Source organism: Diadema antillarum, unplaced genomic scaffold, assembly GCF_040938485.1.
Source record: "Diadema antillarum isolate AM-2024a unplaced genomic scaffold, OU_Dant_1.0 seq00000321_RagTag, whole genome shotgun sequence".
Lineage (NCBI taxonomy): Eukaryota > Metazoa > Echinodermata > Echinoidea > Diadematoida > Diadematidae > Diadema > Diadema antillarum.
In genome coordinates, this window is record NW_027271340.1 from 444,944 (window position 1) to 470,391 (window position 25,448).

Sequence of the window (25,448 nt, forward strand, 5' to 3'; positions counted from 1 at the left end):
TAAGTCAGTAAGCCAGTAAGCTGAATGGTCACACTGCTTGTTTTAAGGAATTAATGTTCTCTTCTTGAGGGGGACTCGTGTTTGTAGCTTGGCTGAATGATAATAATGATGATGATAATAATATGATGATAAAATGATAATAATAATAACTGCATTTATACTGCGCTTTACACGTCAGTGTTTCTAACCGCACTGGTGCTATTGCACACACACACACACACACACACACACACACACACACACACACATACAAACAACAACAACTATTTTCTCTTTTGACATAAAATAAATGAGAATATCATTAATTATGGTCTTTTAATAACATAGCAACAATGACTCTAAGAGAAAAAAAAACAGAATTTTCTAAATCTGCAATGGAAAAAAATATATTTTTCGTATACAATTGAACCAATGGGAAAGCTTGAAGGAGGTGGTGGTGACCACATGAGTCTCATCTAATTTCTGTATTTGTGAAAGCATTTGAAAATTTAACTCTTATTTCTATGTTGAATCATTATTGTGATACATTTTCTTGCTATTGCATTCGTCTTATCTTTACTCTAGTATCTAAAAAACAAAAAACAGAAACATAAAACCATAACACAGACCTACGTGTTCGTGTTTACGTGTATATGAACGGAGAGGGCGTAGTGCAGTGAAAAGCTGAACTCGATCTCCGTACCACGTACACAGTGTACATATACACCGTAAGAAGCGTAATATACCTTGCATTGGAACCTGTGTGAAACCCCAAATCTACGAAGAGCAAAGAAATCCAAGAAACATTCGTGAAGCTGTAATCAGGTAGGAATTAGATATGAGGGAAAGTCTTAGGGGTAATAGAATATATGCCGTACGTGGTATATAGTGTAATTTGTAGTAAAGTACGCAAAGGCTGACGTTGTTTTACTCCTTTCAAAGGTCAAAACCATCTGGCGACCAACGCCTTTCTCCTGCTCCCAAAGCGATATGTGTACGCTCTAGATGCGTGTTGTGTGTATATCTTGTCAATGCTGACACAGTAAGCAGTGTATGGGACTAAATGTACGTCTACATCGGTACTCGGCAAAGTCAAATTCTGGATATAAATAATGCTAAGGATGACGCTTGAGTATGGTGGACGGTTGCGCAAATATTTAGGCGACATGATGGTGCAAGTAAACTAAAAGACTAACAGGTTAGAACCTAGAATCTATAGCTAAAAGTCATAGAAGTGACTAACTATACACAGCCCAGTCGCTGTACATGGTATAGCCAGGTGCCCGCACCTCGTCAGGGGCCCGAATACCGTCACCCCGCTTAAAATCGTTTTGAGCGCACTGAACAAAAATGTATGCCCGGGACTGTGTTCTGTACGCTTGAAACTTGGCAGGACTACCACAACCAAGCAAATTGTGGTGAAAACCGAACAGTTTTTCGCGAAAATCTGAAATTTTAATAGGGCTATATAATACGTGTTATGAATGTCACCCGCACGCATCTTTTACGTGTATGTCTACATGGGAACATCACGGTCACCCGCACACGTCTTTTACGTGCTAAGTCTATGGGAGAGCGGGTGACGAGTTGCGGGCCCCTTCCTTAGCGCGCAACTTTTTCGCATCGTTCGCCTTTGACAACGACAGCTGCAAATTTTCAATATCAATCAGTGAACTTGTGATTCCATTGGAATTTTCAGCATTTTTCCTGTATGTGAGTTGGATTTCAAAGAATTTCAGTGGCGAAATGTGATTCAATTATGGGCAAACATTAACTATGACGAGGTGCGGATCACCCAAGTATACGTCGCGACATAGCGTAACAGCGTCTGGTCGGGCTAAGAAGGGACTAGCCTATCCGCCTAAACTCAGAGTCACAGTCACACGCAGCTGCTGTCGCGAAGTGACACTTTTACTCCTTCACGTCTACTAAACTTACTCCTTCGCAGACGTTGTTATTTTTCAGTGGTGGGTGTACGTTTCCTTCATGAATATCTTTATTAATCATGGAAAACTAAAATATAAGGAATCCCCGTAATCTATGATAATAATTCAATAACTAATTGGTATGCATATTTTTTTTAATTACGTCAAAAACCCACTGAAATCCGTCCTCAAAATTAGGTCTGTAAGCGTCCGTATTGCTTCACTCCTCATACTCCTCTTCTGCGTGTTATTGAATGGCAATCACTCTCCTATACTACAACGTAGCTAGTCGGAGCGGAAGTGACGTCAAATCATGAGAGCAGCACGCGCGGAAATACATGTACATAGAAGACGACAAGCTTTACGTAACACACAAAACGCACGGACGTACATAAAATGCTACCACGGTACCTCGGGTTGAGCATTCGTGGTAGTTCGTTGATTTTGTGAATCATCGCACAATCTACTCTGAAAAATTCAACAATAAGGTTTGGATACCAACAAAACACCAAATTCAACTCAACCATCAGCAAAATACGATATAGGTGGGTGGTGTTACTGTTAAAATCAAACAAAATAAAAGACATTTTTTGTGGTCTTGCCGTCAAAAGTGACGGTCGTTTACAACGTTTAAACGCTAGTACATGTCAGACTGCTGTGCTTTGCACAGCTGTCTGTCAGGCAACTATCCGCCTAGACTTATTCAGTAACAATTTAATGTGTTACTGTTAGAATAGAGGTACGAGGTCTAGGATCTACATGTATATAATTTAGCAGCATAGGCGTGCTACCTCCGGCTTAAAGTGCGACCAGCCCAAACGCTTTGCGTTATTCCCACAGTATAACTGTGTGAAGGAGCGCCCTGGGGTTACCTCCGGCTCTACTAATCTCTTTTAACTTTGCTCTTCATGTCAGGCCGGCTTTTAATAATACTGTTCATTTTAGTATAGTTCGGGATCACACTCCTCGCCTCGATCCTCGGGCAGCGGCAGTGAGTAAGTAGACATGTCTTCACACTGGACTCCAGTGTGAAGACATGTCTACTACCTGCAAACTATATTTCTGGTGCTACTTCCAGGTTTCATCTCATGTTTTCCTTGTTCTTTTTCTTTTTACAATGAATAAAGGGGGGGGGGGGGTGCCTGCCCGGTGCACCCCCGCTGCCTCTGGATCCGCCACTGTGAACAGTAGCAACAGTAGCCAGACATGAATAGCAAAACTAAAAAAGAAAGAAAAAAGATATTCAGATAAATAAGTAGGCACTGATGTAGTTTTGTACTCTCAAATTTCCTTTGCCTAGCAAATAACCTGTTTAGACTGTAGATATGTAAATGTAGAGTCTAGAGTAGTTAGGTGTACAATTTTGTAAAGCCAGAAGGCAATTTAGACAGATGTAGACGTCAGCACTATTGTAATTCTATGAAACTGTAATTAGATTCTACCATAACCCATGTCTAAGTTTACAGATCTAGAACTCTAGTTCTACTATTCTAGTCTATAACATAAGAAATATCAAATTTGTATGACTCCCACAAGAGTAGTAGGCCTCCCTCCTGACCTACACAGTACAACTTACAAGACTAGGACCGATGATCTACTGACTGAATTACAGTATGAACCACTCTTGCTTGTACATGTAAATGTGTTTCAAATCATGTTTACGAATCCAAGGCTACTACTTTAATGTTAAACATTCAACAAATTCCGTTCGTATTAAAGCTGTGATTACCACCATTACCACTGCTAAATGCAGAGATGCTAAGCCAAGGTCAGAGAGCAGCTAAGCATAGGCGTGAAATTTTGTGGTGCATTTTTATGTTTACCACTGCTCGGGGGAGAAAAGCATGGCAACCGAGCAGGCTGGTGGGAGGGGGATGGAACTTCAGCATTTTTAATCTGTAAGGTGTACATCATGTGATCTGGTGCATAGCAAATGTAATATTTGACTCGCTCTGATTAAAAAAGAAAAAAATGATTCCATTTTCTTTTCTGTCGAAAATTCATATTTTATTTTGTTTGTTTGCTTCTTGTTGTTGCTTTTTAAGGGGGGGGGGGGGGGGTGAAGTGTGCGGAAAAGCTTTTCAGGCATGAGAGTGTAAAAAAGACCTGATGCATGAATCTCATGCCTAACATGTAAGACTTAATAGGTCTGCAAATCTGATAATTCTTCAGATGAGCAAGTGGGTGATTAGTTTCAAAGTTTCCACAGCTTTTTTTTTCCCACTCACATAGGCACATGCACAGTCACCACCTATTTTGTTTCTTTTGTTGTTTTATTCTATTTTATTATTTATGTGTTTATTTGTTTTTTACTAGACTCGGCGCTGTTTCTTCATGTTGTCTTGTCGGGTTAGGGTTTCTTAAAACTCATAAAATCATCAATTTAAGTGTATAAAATACATGTATCATGATTAGTTACAGCTCTGTTGTTTGCTCTATGTGATTGTAAACTTATGTTGATTGTATCCAATTCTGTCGTTTTGGTGTTCTTGCAGCCAAAATGTCTGACCGAACCAAGGTTACCAAGGCTGAACTGGAAAGAAAGAGACTTCGTCTCCAGCAGATCAGAGAGGACAAGAAACGTCGTGAGGAAGAAAAGAAGAAAGAGGTGTGACATTTATTTGCATGGATTTATAATCAAGGTGGCCATTCAAACTCTTTATGTGCCATGGTGGAAACCCCCTATATGCCACATTATTCTGAGACACCAACGTAGTCATGCTTTGAGAAAGCGTTCAGTTAAAGTTGTAGAGAAAATGCCAAGCTTTGCTCTGATGAAAATTGTAAGACAAATTGATGACTGTTTTTCTTTGAAACGACCAAGAGCTATTTGTACATAACTGTAAAGGCATGACTTTTGCACACAAAACAGTGAAAAAAACTTAGAATTTACACGCAAATCTATTTGAGAACACCGCTTGATAGTCAATCACCACATAAAATGCGAGCTTGATGTGAGACGAACAGAAGCTTAAGAAAAGCTTTCATTGTACTCTGGCATTTGGCGATTTATCGATCGGTTTGGGCGGGTTTGTGGGTTTGAACAGAATATGCGAATTTGGCATGTCGTCGATTGATTTGGACGTGCGAACGTTACACATAAAGAGTTAAGGGAGCACTCTAGTGCTCTTTAGCAAACTATGTACCATGGGGCTGACAGCTTTGACAAACTTGTCAATGGACATGTAGTGAGCATAGATATCAATTAGTTTTTATGATTTGAGATTGCACAATTATAATAATTGTTAGATTATGAAATGATTGTAGTGTCTGGAGCATTCATTGAATTCATTAAAGTAGTGAAACAGAGAGATATATCTAATTTTTAGCACCATTTTCTCAGATTGTACTACTTTGAAAGAAAATACTGTACGATAGACCTACATGTCATAGTCTGCTGTAGACACAATTCTGAATCAAATACAAAATTCTACAACACATTCTTTTCTGTTTTGACTAGCTTTAATGGTAGAAGAAATTATGTCCTTGTATTTGTAAGGAAAGTTGAAACAAAATAATTTTAAAAGCCCAATGTTTTATTTAAAAAAAAAGTGATCATGCCAATCTATCACATCTGACAGGTATCTGCTTATTAGTATCTGGTGTACACTGTTGTGAACTATAAAATGAAGATACTCGCACACGTGTTATTTATGTACCAGGTGAGATCTTGTCTACCCATGTACAAGGCAGAAGAGAATTTTCAGGATGTGGTATTGAGAATAAAACAGAGCCATATTCATTTGAAATAATTGTAGGTTTTGTCATCTGAATTCCATGTGGCTTATAGCCACTCCGCTTTGAGTCACTTTGTGAGCAACATCTTTTATTCTGTTTGTGTTTTGTTTGATGTTTTATCCATTCAAGGCTCAAAATGCTGCCAAAGCAGCAGCCGCGGCATCCGCCGCGCCTCAGTCAGAGCTGGAGAAGAAGAGGAGAGATGCTGATGATATCTTGAAAGACCTTGATTTACCTGAAGCGGGTAAGAATTCAAACTCCAGGGGTGCATCTAACATCTTGTTGCCTGCCTGGCAGAAGGTCCCTTGTAAGAAATTTCACCCCAAAATCGAATTTTTGTTCATGACATAATTTGACAGAGTTTTGAATGCTCTTTCATATGATGCAATCATCATTTTTTCTTTTTGATTTTTTTTTTTTTTTTTTTTTTTTTTTTAAGTCCACAAGACTTACGGCCCTTTTGCTAGGCAGGCAACAATTATTCTGCACCACTGATCTGTGTGTGAAAAAATGGACAGTTAATGAGTGGAATATGCAGAGCAAGTACAGCTGACTCATACAAGTCTGCACATTTCTTAACATCAAAATGTGTCTGATATTGAGGGGGTTGCATTGTCATTAATCAGTGTGCCTTTGTATCAGGTGTTTTGGAAGGCGTGATGGAAGTAGGCCCACAGTAATGTATGTATGTATGTATAGAAACCTGTTGGTGCTTGTAGTTGCAGGACATTGGTTATTTCAGATCTGCATGGGCGGCATATACAAGTTGACATATTTAAGCATCTTCATTGGGCTGCAGTGCTCAACTCGGATCCAAATTTTAGCTGTCATTACATTTGTAAATGTATCACTCTTTAGCCTGTGTGCACACTACCTATGCAAATTTGTGCATCATGCGAAGTTCTACTGGGTAATGGTAATTGATCTTTCAAGTAAGTCGAGCGGTGTGATTACAACAATTTTTGTTTTGTTGTAAAAAAAAAGTAACAGAAGTTACATTCTGTAAATAAAAGATATTGTCTCTGCTCTAAACATTACTTCTTCCTTTGGAAATAGTTTAATTGAATTTCATAAATGATGTGAGCTTAACCAAGATGCTATAATGCCCAAGAAAGTTTGGCTGTGCCCAAATTTAGGCTAAATCACCTGGAACTATTAGAAAGAGATAATTTGTGGAATATTTAAGCTGTACCAGTAAATAAGATCATATCTATTGTCATCCACTGCGCTTAAAGGGTTTGAGGACAGCCGTATTTTGTACAGCTATGGAGGATTCACAGTAGATATTACTGAGTGAACTCTGCTTTTTCTATAAGACTTGTATGTGAACAATGTCAGTGATAGAAGTTACATAACATCTTTGTTTTTTTTTATTCGCATCCTCTGTCACAGTTCCAACTCCAGCAGCTCCCTCAGACGAGGGTAAAACTCTGGATTCATCCGACGCAATCAAGCCAAAGCTCAGGTAATCTAAATGACTATTAAACTTGTTCTCAAGAGACATCTAGGGGTGCGTTCAAGTGCTCTAAAGCGAACCAAAGTGAACTGAACCAATGCGTACCGTACCGAACTGTGCCAGTTTTGGAGCGTTCGAGCACTCTGTCGAGAAAGGGTACCTCACAAGTTATTTTTAGAAAAGGTCACGCTTGTTTGTAGCAAGAATGTCATCCACCTGGCGCTTGAACTACTTACAGCTGTCCCGAACAAAGAGAATGATGTCTTTGCATTGTGATGTATTTGCATCAATGGAGGTAATCAGTGGAAGTGGATTCCCTTCATTTGTTTTGTGTCTGATTTTGATTAAATGGTGTGATGAGTAGTACTGTTGCTTTTTTAAGCTCAATGCAAAATGTCTGTCATCACATTGTTTTTCAAGATTTGTACATCTTGTTCAATTAAGGGAGGGATTGTTGGCCCCAAGAAATTAACACTCACATGGTTTCCCTTTCTTTACCTCATACATGCTTGGGGCAGCATCTTTTTACTGGAGCATTTACCCCAGTCAAAATGCTTGACTTGATATTATTTCTTCCAAGGCGATACAGGGACTTTTTCAGTTGAATTAATCAGTCGTCAATCTTCTTCTTTTTTTCTTTTTTTTATCCATACAGTGCTAGCCCCAGACACAGGACCAGCAAGCTGACAATGTCTGCCACGACCCAGGCTGGGTTTCCACCAAAAGAGATGGTGACCTACAGCAAAGAAACACAGACTCCCACAGAAACGGCAGATGATGAGGGTAAGTAGCCTCAGGTCACCTGTAGAGGGCGTGTTCCATGTCAATTGCCGATACATTTCTTCCAGTAAGAGCAAGACCTGTCTCAGTTTCAGGAACTTTTCGATTTTGTTCATTTTGCAAATATGTGTTCTAGTTTTCACTACAATGAGAGTACACCTATTTAAAACAGAAAATGACACACAAAAGCAAAACAAATTTTGTATCTATGCCATACTTTGGCTGAAGAGGTTAAAGAGTGATTGAATTGAGTTCGTGAAAGAGGAAACTCTGAGCTCCAGGTATTTGTGATAATATTGCATGTTGTGAAATGTGCAAGTTAGTAGGTCTCAGTGATAATGATATCCCCATGAAGGGGCAGAATTTTGCTTCTGTGATTTATGTCAGTACAAAATTTGTACTTGAATACTGCTCTTTCACAGAAAATGTGCAAGGAAGAAACCAGCATATTTATATCTGTTTGCAGCAGTATGGAATGATAAAGAATGTTGCTTCTTATGCAGGATTTTGTACAAGCACATTTTATGCTTACAAAACAAAACCTGAACTGATGCACTCTATCTTTGTCACACAAGTAGCCATTGATAATGATTATATTCATATCCATATCAAGTTTATAAGTGATGCCACTATGAGAATAAAATACTGCACACTCTACCCAGTGTGGTATATTAAAGCACTCAATTTCTTAACCAGAAGGGCAAATCTCCTTTAACTGTCCTTGTGCCAGTTGGACTCATGTATGTCTCTATTAAGAGGGACAACAAAGATATGATTGCAAAACAAAAGAAGGGGAATGCTGTTTGTTATTTGTAATGCAGTATACTTTGATTTTGCATAGCAAGCTGCAATGTCAGTTGATGTGTACCACAAATGGCACAATAAAAGAGAAGTTCTGTGCAGCATAGCAACTGAATGTGATTTTGCACTGGATGCTATTTTTTTTTTTTTGCTGCTGCCTCGCCAAGCATCCAATATTATCGTGTGTTGTGCTCTGCTCTGTCTTCCTCCACTCCAAGTATTCACAGTTTTTTCTTTGAATACTATGAGCGTGATCTGTTTAGAAGCAGCATTTTAATATATAATATAACGACTTGATGTTGAGATGCAAAGCCATTGTAATCTATTACCGAATTCATGTGCCAATATTTATTTGCACTCTTATATCCTCATCCATTTTGCATGTAATGATGATTTGTGGATGATTTTCATTCTGTCCATGAAAGGACTTTTTGTATGACCACTCTTACTTGTGTCTAGCTTGATTTAATTCAGTTCCTTGCAAGGTTTATTCTCTATATGGATGCATTTCTTTTTCTCCTGTGTTGTATCCCTCTGTTTTCCCCTTCCCTAACACCCCTGTATTTATGACAATGGAATGCCCCGACAGGACACTCTGAAGGTAAAATGTCTTGTTGCTTGTTATGGGGATGCCTCATCCTGTGCCCCCCACATAGACATGCTAGAATCCTGCCTTGACCATTTTTGCATCCCATGCATCTCAGTCAAGTGTGAAGTGCTTGAATTTGATGTCGTGCATTGTTTCAGTAGTGCTACATGCTTTTCACCCACTGTCTGTCTCTGTCTAGCATATAATCTAGGTGGAGGATGCAGCTATGGTCTTTACTGTCACGCTAAACGTCTGATGCTGCGAGACTATTGTCTTTGCTAAGCGATATGTCTGATGTGGTGAGACTACCAACAGTGGATGCGTGCGAAGCATCCACCACCTGTATCCACTTGTCTTGCTTTAATCGTTGTTTTCTTATTATCATCTCTGAATCTTTGTCAGTTTTTCGTGCAAAAACTGCCACTGATTCTTAGTCGATAATAAGAAAACAACGACTAAAGCAAGATGAGTGGATATAGACGGTGGATGCTCCAACTGTTCATAGTCTGGCCGCATCAGACGTATCGCTTAGCAAAGACAGAGTCTCACCGCATCAGACATTTAGGGTAACAGCAAAGACAATAGCTGCATCCTCTGCCTAGATTGTAGGCTAGTCTCTGCCTTGTGTAGCTGTGTTTGTTCACTGCCAATCAAATTTCCCTAAACCAAGGAAACAGGAAGTGTAATCCAGCGAGGGAGTGTGCTGTAGTGAGGCGCAGTGTTGTAGATGTTACAGATTAACACCTACTACCTTTTCATTTTTTCCCCCTTAATCTTTACTGTGATGCTAGTTCAAGCTGAATTAGGCCATATCATGCAGTACCCGAGAGAATGGAGTCTTTGTGGCAAAGCTTAATGTATTCCCCTGGAAATCACATGAGTATTTGTCCCACTGAAACATTTTGTTGTGGATAGAATAATGCCCTACTCTGTTCACTGTTGTAAAGTCCATTATGGCTTATTTACTTCATTGTTCAAGATACTTGTTAACATTCCCATAACAAAATATATTGCATTCCACAGTAGATGCTATGTGCATACATATTTGTACAGCAGAGCACTTAAAACATTTCATTCCCTTTAACAGTGCTTTATTTCAGCAATGATGTATAGCAGACAATTTCATAAAATTATTTCATATCATACCACAACATCAGGCAGCCATACAAGCAGAAGACTGACTTCTCTAGTCCTACGTACATGCAGGCACAGACCTATGAATCCACCAAAGGTCAAATGAATCCTTATGAGAATGATGGGAAAAACAAATTCAGAACTAGTCACAGATTAGGAATAGATAATGCCACACTACACTGAGAAATACAGGCAAGCACATTTTCTTCAGTATGAATTGTATTAACCGTGTTTAAAGGGATTCTGTGCTAAAGACATTGTGTCCGATGCATTACAACTGTGTTTGGAGAAGTTCTTAAATACAGCTAGAAACATATTTCATGGTATATTAACTGGTTGAATGGGTTTTATGGATACTAAGTTTATCAACACAGAACTATGATCATTTCTTTAATGTCTTTGTGTCATCGTACATGTCTCTTCTCAATCAGGCTCACATGTATATTATGCAATGGAAGTCAGCAAATCCGTATGTGCCTCCAATGATAGAAACAATTTTTTTCCCTTTCCTGAGGAAAGATGCAAGCCTTTTTTTTTCATAAACCATACTGTGGTGGCATCTATTAGCAGAAAATTTATTTCCGAAGCATTTGAGGAATATTGCAACTTTTCCAAATATGCAGAACAGTGTGATAAAAAGCCAAAACAGTAAAACACTTTGTATCATAAGCATTAAGAAAAACAGCATCACAGCTTTGTGAATTTTATAAAGTTGAAAAGAAGGATGGATCTTGTGGAGTTGAAAAAGAATATGAATTACATGCTGATCTATCTTAGATCTATTCATGCTGCAGTGTCTTCATCTAGAACTTATTCTGTCAATGTGAATTCCCCCAACCTAGTGCTGACTCACCAATAATGGCCTAAGTCCTTTTGTGTTGTGTTGTGTTGTCGTTGTTGTTGTCATTGTTGTGTTTTCATCAGCAAGTGAATTCCTTCCTAACTTTTGCTAAGTAGAAAGTGCCTTGTGTTTTTTGTCTTTGGTTGTGTGCAAAGTGAAAGTGTCTTGTAAAATTTGTGAGCTAACAAATGGTGGCCTTCTTATAAGATAAAGACAGTTTTCGTGAGTAATTCCATGTCATGAGTAACTTACTCTATATTGCCACATCAGTCCCATCCCATCATTTTCAACAGACTGCACTCTTCTTCAGTTTGTTTCAGAATTGTTCAACTTTGAACATAATTATGGGTGTTTTCTCAATGCCCCCTACCATTTCGTATTCCATGAAACGTTATGTGTCCACCACTGACATGTAGTATATACCAAAACAAAGCTAATGATTGAAGTCTCGTACTGATATGTGCCCATGTCTTTCTCAAGGTAGCAATGTACTGTTCGTCAAAGAAAGGATTAAGGTGAAATTGTGAAATGTGCATTTGCTTGTGGCTTGTCTCACTAGACTAGAAGAAACGTGTGCATTTAAATACATCCCTGCACCTTCTCATCTCTGCTATGATGCTATGTGATTGTAGACCAGTTTGGCTTCCCTTTAATCTTTAATGTGCCCATCGAGTCTTCCGTTAGTACCGATGTGCTAATTTCCCACTGCCACATTTTAATTGGAGGCTTCAAAGTAATAACAAGGGGGGGGGGGGGACAAACCTTTTCCAGCAAAGAACCCTGAATAGAACAGTCGTTGACTGTAGCAGCACATGTCCGAACAGGCAACTATACCTGTTGTTGGAATGCTGGAGGATCGCCAAATTGATTGAGTCAGCCAGTGTTACATACACTGCAGTCTGCACAGATTAATAAGCATAGACAGTGGATGCATATTAATTGTGAGAAAATGTGTGAAAAGCACCCTGCAATGCGCTGGTAAACATGAATATGGCACTCTCTCTGAAGTTTAAGAAGCAAAAATGAATGTGGCAAATTGAAGATTAAATGTGGATGAATATGGCACTCTCTGAAGTATAAAAGCAAAGATGAATGTGGCATATTAAAGATTAAATGTGAAGCCAGTCTGTACACCTAGATTTCCTCAGACTTTGATGCCAAACTTAAGTGCTTAGTTCAAGTGTTTGTCAACAATAGTTCAGATTAGACTCAAGCAATATTTCCCATAAAAGTGACATGATGAATGGGTGTCCTGTTTACATTGTTGGCTTGGTGACCCTTGTAAAATGTTTCCTTTAATAAGCTTAGTACATTGCAAAATCTCATTCAAAGAGTGTTCAATTCTCAATTATGATTAAAAGGGAACTATCAATTTGTCATTAGTGGTTTATATCTTTATCATGAAGTGCAAAAAAGCTTACTGCATGTCAGAGTCCATGATCTGACATGATAGAGACCAACCAAGAGGGATTTGATAGATATACTTGCCAGATTGCACATATTAAACAAACACCTGTCAGATCAACTATACCAGAAATATATATAAGTAAGTATGGAAAAGAAAAAAAAAAATGATAGAAAGACAGACAGACAGACAGACAGACAGACAGACAGACAGACAGATACATCAATAGAAGGAGAAATTTAATGTATAAATTAGTGCATAATTAGTATTATTCTGTTGATATTAAAAAGAAGCTGGCTTGAGAAATTTTGACCAATGTGCATTATTGCTATTAATGTAAAACACTACTTCATTCTTTTTATAAGACATCTACCTCACTGATGCTTTATAGTCTAGTGTGTAGTGCATGTTCATCCCAAGTAATGCTTGTACTACTTGATAGTAATGTGTTACATAAGTCACACAAGGCGGAGAGACCCAGGACGCCATGAATACCAGTACATTTTCCTTAAAGGGGATGGCTAGTAACCGATCAATGGGAATCAGTGGGAATGCTGAGGGATGATTGTTCCAATCCTTGTGGGATTCTTTTAAGAGTACATTATATATCTACTGTTGTGTGAAAATTATTTGCTTCAGAATGGTCTCATATTCAAGTAATGTGCAGATTAATGCCCCGTCACTGACCAGACACGCTAACCTGGAAACATTAAACTGCACATTACTTGAATATGAGACCATTCTAAAGCACATAATTTTCACACAACAATAGATATATAATGTACTCTTAAATGAATCCCACAGGGATTGGAACAATCATCCTCCAGCATTCCCACTGATTCCCACTGATCAGTTACTAGCCATCCCCTTTAAGATGGGCAAACACTTAATATTTACTGAATTATATTGAAGTCTGACAAGTATCACACTTGTATGTCTATGGATAGATGAAATTACCTGTCAAAATGCTTCCTTTTATAAGAATATGATTACCTCTTTGCCAGTATCTGATACACCATATATACATATTAACTCTTTTCTTTCAGATGAGGATGAACCCAGGTCAGAGCAAGCTGCCCCACCCGTTCAACCTGTGCCAGAGACACCGGTCCCTGAGGAAAAGGAAGAAGAAAAACCAGAAGGTGTGAAAGTGCTGAAGTACTTTTGTCTGTGTTCAAGTTTGTTTTTGTATATTTATGCACCTGTGATATAACTATTCCTCTCTTCATGTTTACCTACATTTTTTTTAATTGTCATAATACATAACTCATGACTTTATGATAAGCTTATCACTTAAATAGTATTGATAGCACATTACATATGGCATTATCTGTAAGTTCTTATCTGTACAGTACCACTTCCATCAGACATGTTTTATTTTTCAACTGCCTCTATGCAATCTGTATTGTCTATTTGTTTCTGTAGGGAGATGATTGTGACTATCTTTTAAGAGATTTTATCTCTTAAAATTAGCAAAATAAAAGAGAGAAGAATGTAAATGAATGATGCTCCATACCATGTCACTGATGAGGGGATTACATGTCACCACTCATCCCTTTTGATATTTGTCGTCATTCGTGACACTCAGCGCCCAAAGAATTGACGGAGGAGGAAAAGCAAAAGATTGAGAGCTCGGAGGACTTCCGGATCTTTGTGGAGAACACTGCCAGACTGCTTGAAAGGGCCCTGGCGGAAAATGTGGACATCTTCTTCGATTACAGTGGCAAGGGGGACGGTGAAGGAGAAGGGTAAGGGCAGTGTTAGGTATGATTTTTGCTTGAAGTCAGATAGTTGGAGTAATGTCTCCGACTTGTTAATGCTCTTGTAACATCGCATCTGGATTATTGCAACAGTTTGCTCATCAACTTACCTGCATGTCATCTCGCTCCACTTCAGCATATACAGAACACTGCTGCCCGTCTCATCACCTGTACTAGAAAGTATGATCGCATCACCCCTGTCATCCGCAATCTCCACTGGCTGTTAATCCCACAACGAATCAAGTTCAAGATTCTTCTCATCACCTACAACATCATCCACAACCGTTCACCTATATATCTAACTGACCTGATCTCATCGAAACCCAGACCGGATACACACATTAACCTAAGATCATCATCTGCAACCCAACTTAAACTTGGCCCTCGCACCCACAATCGTTATGGTGACCGTGCTTTTTCCGTTTGTGCCCCCCTTCTTTGGAACACTCTCCCTACTCACATTCAGACCTCCACCTCCGTTGACATCTTCAAAAAGAAACTTAAGACTCATTTATTTTTAGAGCAGAATTAATGATTATGTAGGCCCTGTATGCATTTGTAGTAAATTATTTGTTATTCTAAGCTGATTTGTATGTTTGGTTGTTTAGCATTGTAAAGCGCTTAGAAACATGTTGTATTAAGCGCTAAATAAATATTTCATATTATTTCATATTATTATTATTTGTCTAAAATATTAGCATGACTCATCCATTCTTGAGTCTGCGTCAGCAATGAACAAATATTGCGTCCCATGACACAGATACATTTGATATCACCTCGATGAGTGTTAATCCCTAACTTTTTTCTCTTGGACAGGGATTACATTGCCTTGTCAATCACAAATTCAACTGCCCCTGAAATTGTCCTACAAGTCCCAATTCGCAAAATATTATACTCACCAAATAAATGCCAGAGACAGTACCTACCCATCTGAATGTCAAAAATGCATCATGGTGTGAGAGCTCCGCATTGTTTATTTTCTCCTTTCGCAGGGACAAGGATGCTGGAGCCAATTTGTCCTTGAACCGGGCATTCTTTGATGACCGCTGGTCCCGTCACAGGGTGGTCACCTGTCTCGATTGGTCCCATCAGGTGGGCACTTTGATAGACTGATTGCATTCTTCAGCTTTGAATATGAGTGTCACTGTTTCAGTGCCCATGATCGTGTCACACAGGCTGTCAGTTACTGCCTGTTTTGTTATTGCATCATACAATTGTACTGAGAAATCTGATATTGGATGAAACCAAATACAGCCCCATTCTGTGCCTTGCTCTGTGTCCTGTGAATAAATACCTTCAGAGCTCTATCAAATACTTGTTCTACCTCAGCAGTATTTTGGAGTTCTTCCAAGCATACAGAAAGGGAAGAGGAAATGCTCATACTGTAGTGATAATGCTAGAAACACACAATGATCATAAATTACTAGAGTATGCATACTTTGCTACCTTGGCAAGGACTTGAATTACAGCCAGTACAGCAAAGATGACCGACAAAAGTGATGTAAAATTGCAACATGGTATATTTACATGTACATCCACTTGATTCCTCAGTTTAGTGCTGATGAAACCAAATTTGGGTACAAGTGAAAGGAATGTTATGCCTAAAAAGCACTTACTTTATATGATGCATATCTGCACCTTATCATGCAAAATCCAACAGATCAGAGTATCAGATATTGAACTCACTGCAATAGAGCCAGAGTAATTGCCACTGACATACCAGTTTCTAAAAATCTTGAAAACTTTTTAGTAAATTAATGTGACTATTCTCATTATACTTTTTAAAATTGCTGTCATAGTTGGACTTTAGTGCAACTTGGTCTAGGTTTGATAAAACCCTAAAACAGCCATAATAGAGATTGAACTAATCTTTCTTGTCTATGAGCTAGCACATCAGGTGTCAAGTAGTCTGTTTTTCCTGAATTGGATATGAAAGGCTTAATATATGCAATTTTCAGGTTATTAAAAATTTGATTTTGCCTTCAAAATATATGTGTGTATTTAACTATGCTTAAATATGTTTTGTATACCCAAATTTTTGCATTGATATGTGACTGAATTTTCCATAACACAGTATCCTGAGCTGTTGGTAGCATCATACAACAATAACGATGAGTCTCCCCATGAGCCTGATGGTGTGGCTCTAATATGGAACATGAAGTACAAGAAGGAGTCTCCGGAATACATCTTTCATTGCCAGGTAAATGTTGAATGCAAACATTTCAGTTTTGTATTCCATCCTCCAAAGGAACATCATATTGGTGAAGATTGCAACTGACCCAATGATGTCAAAGGTCACCAGGTGGAGATGTTGTTGATGCTTACTCTACCAGCTTTCTTCCTATCTTATGCTGCTTCTTATTTTATTTTTTCAACTTCACTTTGGACTGAAAACGAATTTCAATCGTATAGTGGAACCTTGTTGTAATAAGTTGGATATAACAAAATCTTTGTCTAACAAAGTGATTTTGCAGGTTCCAACTCTTTATATTTCTTTGTTTTGGTATCCTGATGTTGTGAAATACTCCTGTTCCTTTGCTATTGATTTCCCAGTTATGGAAGAGTTTTTGTCAAAGAATCAAATAAAGGCTGCGTGCTTAAAAGTCTTTGTCAAAACTTTTTCGCCCCTGAATCATATTCTTATCATTGTGGAAGGCACTCAAAGGGAATATGACAAGAAAGGAGATGTACCTCTCCATGATGATGTTTTCATTTATCCTGTTTCCTAGCTCAATATACAGTGCACTCCCGTTTTAACAAGCACAGTTATTACGAAATTCTTGAGTCACGTCACAATGAAGTAAAAATTCAAGTCCCAATATTATAATCTATATATCTTGGCTCCATCAGAAATTCGTTACAGTGAAAGAAAACTGCCAGTCCTGGAGGACTTTGCTTTAAGTGGCATCAAGATAACATGCAAGAAGAGCCTGTGAGAAATGTATGCTGAGAGGAATAAAATTGAAACTGAAAGTGTCAAGGCACAAATTATACCATCACAGACAATCAATGAGCTATAAATATTGTGTCATAATCCTCTTGCTTCCATTAGCTTCCCCCCCCCCCAAACCAACTTGCTCCTTTGATTGAGGGCTCTCTCACAGACTTTCTTCCTCGCATCTGTTTAATTTTGTGTCTGTTCTCAGTCTGCAGTGATGTCAGCTGGCTTTGCAAACTTCCACCCCAACCTGGTGATCGGAGGGACGTACTCTGGCCAGATCGTCCTGTGGGATAATCGCAGCTCTAAGCGAACTCCAGTTCAGAGGACCCCACTGTCAGCTGCTGCCCACACGGTGAGACCATGCTTGTTTCTTCACTCTTTCTAAAATTAATATAGGCCTTATGTAACAATAATTAAAAGTTGATGTCCCTTAACTGCACAGTCCTACATGCTATCATTGTCTCTGAAACTGGATAAAACTAAAGCTAAGGAAGTCTTCCAAAAATGCTTCATAGAAGTGAAAATCTGTATAAGATCAGGTTTATCATACTCCATTTTCCCCACAAGCAGTGAAGTGTTGAAATAAACTGCCCTTGAATTGTTAAATGGCATAATTCTACTTGCTGACAGATGCTGTCTCAATATTTTTTTCAGAATCGTTTTTTTTTTTTTCAAAATAGTAAACATCATTGCATAACTCAGTCAGCATAATGTGACAATATTTGGAAATTGAATCAACAGAACTCTTTAAAAAAATGTATTTGTGTAATAAGCCTTCACAAAATGGTTTAGTCAATTTTTAGCTATAGGCTAAGGCTTATATCAAATACCTGTAATCTAATGTCATATTTCTTTGCTGAGCAAAATTTTTTTTTTTCCATGTGCTGTGAGACCAGCCCAATTATTGGATAATGTTCAACACTGTTGTTTGCAGACCCTCATTCAAACATGATAAAAGTGATATCACTGGCTTTTCGTAACTATGTGTTCCTATATATGTCTGTAAATCCAAATACTACAGCTAGCATAATTAAATGAACAGTGAAATAGTGATACATCTTTTATTTCCTGTATATCTGAGTATATGTAAATCAATCCACAATATAAGTAAGCATGAAATCACCGTTACCAAAATGGTCAGTTTCATATTTTCCGTCTTTGTAAAATGAAGTTGCCATTCATCAAAATTTTTGTCGATCATTTCCTCCCCAGCACCCAGTGTACTGTGTGAATGTTGTTGGGACTCAGAATGCCCACAACCTAATCAGCATCTCCACCGACGGCAAGATGTGTTCATGGAGTCTGGACATGCTGTCTCAGCCACAGGTAGGTTCACTGCTTTCAAGGTCATTCAACTTTAGGTCAATGAACCTGGCATTTCATTGAGAATCCATCGTGTGAATTGAAAAGTCTTTTTGAGTCTTAGCCGTAAAGATCTTGTTTCCGATGAAATCTTTGTACTTTTTATGTTTCAGAGGAATTAACATTTAACCGTGGATGCTATGTGGGTGTGAACTTTCTTTGTTACAGTCAGGGTACCTGGGTAAACAGTAAAGCTTTGTTTTGAAAATCCTTTTTTGTATACAGGAGCAAGGCATGTATTAAAGAATTGACATGAGAACACTGTGAGATTACTCTCTATTTTACTATGATATACCTTTGAGACTGAATTTAAGAAACTCATGATTCATTATCTTGGGAATTTTTGTATTAAAAATGAAAGGGTTAGGTGTATATGCATTCTTTAATCTAGGGACATGTTAAAGGGGAATGCTAGTAACTGATCAGTGGGAATCAGTGGAAATGCTGGGAGATGATTGTTCTAATCCTTATGGGATTCATTCAAGAGCTCATTGTATATCTATTGTTGTGTGAAAATGATTTGCTTCAGAACGGTCTCATATTCAAGTAATGTGCAGATTAATGCTCCGTCACTGACCAGGGACGCTAACCTGGAAGCATTAAACTGCACATTACTTGAATATGAGACCATTCTGAAGCAAATCATTTTCACACAACAATAGATATACAATGAACTCTTGAATGAATCCCATAAGGATTGGAACAATCATCTCCCAGCATTTCCACTGATTCCCACTGATCAGTTACTAGCCTTCCCCTTTAAGTGTGCACTGTATTCAATGAAAATACATGAATTGAATATCCCATCCATTTGGTTTTTATTTGCGCTCGGCCTCACAGGACAGTATGGAGTTGAAGCACAAGCAGTCCAAGTCGGTGGCTGTCATGAGTATGACCTTCCCTAGCAACGACGTCAACAACTTCGTGGTTGGCAGTGAGGATGGGGCTGTGTACACGGCCAGCAGGCACGGAAGGTATCACATGACCACTGTGTTAGAGTATCGAAGTGATGATCTTGATGTCATAGTCTTTTGTTATAGCTTGGGTTGGAACCAGGTGCGAGCATGCTTAGCAACAATAGTGTTCACAGGTATTTGGGCCAGTTGAGGTTGTTTAGAACCAGTTACCATGGTGATAAATGGCTGTGACATCACACTTTGGTACTCTATACTCAGTAACCTAGCATATTGTATGAAAGCAAGCAGTGTATTGAGCACTAAAATTTGCACCTGCCAAAGTTTAAACTCCATTCATGTGTCAGCAAAGCAGTGAAGCCGTGATTTTACAAGCTGAAGAATTTTGTACTGTAACATTTTTAATCAGAAAAATAATTTATATAATGTGTGAACACAAGATATGTTTACAAGGGAGACTAATGCTGTATGTTACAAATAAAAGAGAATGACAGTGGCTATTTACACAGTGTGGTATTAAAGTGTTGTTGCTTTTTTTTTGGGGGGGGAGGATTTCAATTTAAAGAGCTTTTCAAATGTATGGTGGGGCTAAACTTAACTCAGTTCTATCAAAATGTTGTTGGAATTGATACATCTTTTAGGTAACAAGTCCACAAGATATTAGCTCACGGTAAAATAAGATGTGTCGTGTATCTAATGTTCTATCAGGAAAATAGATCTGCAGATGAGATGTATGAAGCTCAAATTATACACAGTGCCACGTACTTGTCATTTCAGCAAAGCCGGAATCAATGAGGCTTACGAGGCACACCAGGGTCCCGTGACGGGAATTGATTGCCACCACGTACCGGGTCAGCTGGACTTCTCCCATCTCTTCCTCTCATCCTCCTTTGACTGGACAATCAAGCTGTGGAGCATGAAGGTAGATACCTGCTGGGCCCTGTTTCATAAAGCTATTCGTAAAGTTACGAATGACTTACGAGCGACTGGTGATCAGTTCTAATGTGCTATACTTATCAGAATTTCCATAATTCAGCATAAGAACTGATCACCAGTTGCTCGTAAGTCGTTCGTAACTTTACGAACAGCTTTATGAAACACCCCCCCTGGGCACTATTTTATGAAAGTTTGTCAGTCTCTGACAACTTCAGTAAAATCCTAGGTTTTGATTGGCTGAGAAGCTCAGGTGTCTGATTGTTACCATGGTGATTGTCAGTAACTGACAACTTGTCAGTGCTGACAACTTTCATGAAACGGTGCCCGGAAGGAGGGAGGTTAAATTACTGTAAAAGCTGTTATTCTCATGTAGGTTTAATTTTCACGAATTTTGCATATCACCGTTGAGCCGAGAATTAAAAAAAAACATACAAAAAAAAAGTATGAGAAAATGTTGTCATGTTCAGTAAATTCGCTTAGCGTTGGTGTCAAATTGAGAAAACAACATGTTGTGAAAGTGTCTATGACCTCCTCATTCGTGAAAATATCTGCATGCGAAAATAACGGTTTTTACAGTAACAACAAGAACATGCAGGTCTGGGTAACTCTGAGTTTAATGAAAAAGTGAGAACAATATGAACATGTGAATATATCAATGAATGATATAACGTGGCAGTAAGTAGAGATAACACTATTTTGGCCAAGTCTGTTTGGGTATTTTTCAATTCAGATTGAGCTAAAAATCAACATTGGATGATACTTGTTTATAACTTCCTGAGCTCTTTTACTGGCCTTCCTTCCAGATTCTCCCAAAAACTTGATCTTTTTTTTTGTGTGTGTGTAAAGTTAGACAAACCCACTCAATTGTCACTATGTCTTAGTTTTCATGAATGTTGAGATGGAAACAGTCAGGATTAGAGGATTGCATAATCCAAATATTTGTCGACAGCATGTTTCCAAACATCTGTGGCAATTGGCTGAGAAAGCAAGCCAGTAGATGACAGGTTCGAGTCCCGTGGTTCCTTTTTTCCGACCTGTTTGTTGAATTATAGATCAGCAGTTGTGATCTTACAAATTTCATTTGTAGAGGGAGACAAGTTGAAGAAAACTCATACCTCAACCTTCACCCCTCTGCTTAATAATCTCTTGCTCTCATTAAAGCCTGTAGCAGTTGGCAAATGATGGGGAGTAAGAATTAAACTGTGCCTAAGAAAGTGGCACGTAGGATCACTGTCATGAGACGATTGTCATAATGTCAACAACATTAGGATTGATATGTTTGAGACAGAGGGCACCCAGTGTTGTGAGCAATACTTACTGAATTTGCATTTGATTATGCGTGCATGGCTTGTTTCCTCCTATTTGTGTGCAGAAATCATCCCCCGTGTACTCATTCGAAGACAACAGCGACTACGTGTACGATGTCCAGTGGTCGCCCACCCACCCGGCTCTCTTTGCGGCCGTCGATGGCATGGGGCGAGTGGACCTGTGGAATCTTAACAATGACACTGAGGTACAGCACTTATCTCTGTTCCAGTAGAATGACATAATTACACATGCTGAAAGTTTACTCATCCTTATCTCAAATTCACACTATTCATTTCTAATGCGAGAAAAATTACCATGAACGGAATTAATGCAAACAATAGAATACAACCCAAGAAGAGATGTTTCAAAATAAAAAGCCAAACAGCAAACCTTTGTAAGTGCAAAAAAAAAATATATATATATGTGTGTATATATATATAAAATATATATATATATATATATATATATATATATATATATATATATATATATATCATTGTTTTGTTGTTACTACTAATAAGTACTGAGTCATTGTTTGTGGTGTATCATTTACATAATGAATACAGAAGAGGACAAGCATTTGAAAAACCAAGACCATGCTTGTAGGAGTGCTCAATCTGAAGTTGATAATGATTCATTCGCTAAAAGCTAGAAAAAAAAGCAACAATAAGATACACATAGCTGACATTGGGGTAAGATCATTGCAGATGTGAAGCAAAAATCAAAGAATTTCTGAATATATAAATGTAACATCACAAATACTGTATCATTGTCAAGTGTTTCGGTTATATAATGCTATTTATACAAGTCCTTGGGGAAAACTCTTTCGAACTCAGTGCTGCTACACGACAAGACATCATTTATATCTTGATTCGAACAAATTTGTCTTTATAGGTTCCCACAGCAAGTGTGACACTAGATGGTCTGCCTGCTGCCAACAAGGTCAAGTGGGGTCACCAAGGCAACCAGATCGCCGTGGGTGATGCAGAGGGCAAGATATGGATCTACGATGTTGGAGAGGTGCGTTAAAGTCCTTGCTTTGGGTTATTTTTTTAATGCGAGTGTGATTTGGTGTTGTGCATTTGGTTTGTACTTACACATCTGTCCTTATTCTATTCACTTCCTTCTGTTATATTTAGTGAAGGGCAAGAGGGGATTTTACAATGTCTTGTAGATAAGCTTAATCTTTGTAGTAGCTCATGCTTTTTGCATATCAGGTTGACCCATTTCACTCGTATCTTCGGTGAGAATGGTTTTTTTTTTTTTTGGTCTTCTTTTTCTTGGTGTGGAATCTTTTAAGTATGATATATTGCATTGTATGGATTTTCATTTTGCTTGTAGACTAGGGTAGCAGGCTCAGTCTGTAGTGTATATTCTTGTTGTATTTGCTGTTGTGTTTTGCATTCCAGTCATGACACTAAATATAGGGTGCCATACTGCCATGGAGATACCTTGACAGTGTAATTAAAGGGATATGTCATATAATTTGATTGATATTTTGGGTCAAATTGGACTGGTCTGACCCAGATCTAAAGACAATCTCTCTCCTTGTAATAGTGCATGGTTCCTCTAGAGAGTAGGAACTTCATTGCAATGTAACTGTATCAGTTCCTCATTATGTGTTTATTTAGAGGAGGGTGTGACATAAGAGAAAATATAATTTTCATGCAAAGTTATGGTTTTATGTCAATTAAAGAAAAAAATCAAAACAATGGCTTATCAGACTGTTTCTTAATTTCATTTATGATGGCATGAAGATTAGTAAGTGACCAAATGAATTTTTCTCATATTGCAAAATGTCTGAAATTGATTGCTAGAACTTACATTTTTTTCTTCAGACTGATACCTGGTATGTAGCCTATGGTTTTAGAGAATACAAGTGTGAATATATCTACATGGGTGTGCTGATCTTTTTCAGTTTCATCGCATACCATATGCCATCAAAGTGTACATCAATCTTTTATTTGTATGTCTCAATAGGGTTTACATCCCGTTTCTAGGATAAAAATTCTTGTTCTGATGGATAATGATCAGTGTGAATGATAGAAATATTCTATAAGTATTCCATGTGCAGAGCTACCAAGTTTCCCTAGAAAATGCAGGGCTGCCAACTCTCACGCATTGAGCGTGAGACTCACGCAATTCAACCAATTTTGACTGTCTCACTCTGATAACGAAATCTCACGCTAAACCCCCAAAATGGAATGTACATTACTACAAAAATAAATATATCTCTAAATTCTCTGATATTCCAAATATCGATATGCCCAAGCCGAAAATTTCGAGATTTTCCCGCGCGGGTGTAAAGCTTAACCAATAATAATCGTTTTCGGTTCACGCGCAAAGACGAGCTATTGGATTACGATTGGTTTCTACCTATACCACGTGAGCGTAGCTTGTACTTTTGGCAAATTACAGTACATGTATGGCTATGACGTGTGCTTTACATCGCTTTACATACACTGACTGTATACGTAGTACGTACGGCCGCACAGCAGGCCGCCAGGCGCTAGCCAGGAGGTCGCTCCGCTCCCTCGCAGTGTCTCACGCCAAACTCTCACCCAAGGTTGGCAGCCCTGGAATATGAAATAACTTACATCTTGAAAAAAGGAATATCGGAGCTGTGATTTGGGCATAAACGTTGCTTATTGACATGTATGCAATATGCAAGTATGTCCCTGAAAACTTTTCTGGATCCTGCTTCATTTTGATGTGTGACTGTCAGCAGTTCTGCATATAATTTTAGCGCACAAGGTGAGCTATGTAACGCTCATTTCCATAGACACCTACTGTCCAGCTGAAAAGTAGCATCTGTGTATTTTAAAAGTAGCCAAGCTAACATTGTCATGTTGATTCCTCCCCATGCCTTTCATGCAGAGTTTGGCTGTCCCACGCAGTGACGAGTGGTCCAAGTTTGTGCGCACGCTAGCAGATATCAGGGCCAACACGCAGACTGACACAGATGATGAGCCAACACGTTAACGGACAGGAATGCTAATTAGCAATTAAAGTGGCACACCGACACGCAAACGCCAAGAATCAAACAAGTTCATTCCCTCTACTTAATGTCTATGATGTCAAATTTGTAAGTCTTGCTGGAGCCTGGGCTTAAAATGGTAAAGCTGTGCTGACAGTCTCCAGTTTTATGCTGAAGTAAAGTGAATGATGGTTGTTTGTTATTATTAATGCAGCAAATTTATAGATGCAATATGCTAAAATCTTGACTGTCTCAGAGAGTGAAAATAACTGCAACCATTGTCAGATAGAAGTTCTTTGTGGAGTTATGAGTGTAAGAAGCCATGTACTTGAGTATGTAGACAAATTATCTGAACATTCATCATGACTGGAGAGATCAATTCTTTGCAAAGTGTGGGAATCATAAAACAGTGGTACCATGTAATCAGCCACACAAGCTACCTGAAAACTTTACCCCCAAAATCTATGTATGAGGCATGGTAATCATTCAGCAAAGTTATGGCAGTGTGGAGTTATGTGAACTGGTCTGAGATTTTTCAAGTGCAGTAAGTCTGTTTGAAAAAGAGTATAGTGTGACATCACAGCATATTTATTTCTTGTAAA

The 25,448-nt window shown here is 38.5% G+C and overlaps 1 protein-coding gene across 1 annotated transcript; it reads left to right on the plus strand.

Moving 5' to 3' along the window:
- Nucleotides 1-707: 707 nt before the first annotated feature.
- LOC139730552 (cytoplasmic dynein 1 intermediate chain 2-like) lies at nt 708-25,114 on the plus strand. Its single transcript, XM_071641406.1, has 16 exons — nt 708-804; nt 4,400-4,512; nt 5,772-5,886; nt 7,035-7,107; nt 7,754-7,881; nt 13,695-13,790; nt 14,237-14,396; nt 15,401-15,500; nt 16,483-16,608; nt 17,555-17,701; nt 18,562-18,675; nt 19,552-19,685; nt 20,403-20,547; nt 21,934-22,074; nt 22,764-22,889; nt 24,747-25,114. The coding sequence occupies exons 2-16, from the start codon at nt 4,405-4,407 to the stop codon at nt 24,849-24,851; spliced, it is 1,818 nt and encodes a 605-aa protein (XP_071497507.1). The 5' UTR covers nt 708-804; nt 4,400-4,404; the 3' UTR covers nt 24,852-25,114.
- The last annotated feature ends 334 nt before the right edge of the window (nt 25,115-25,448 follow it).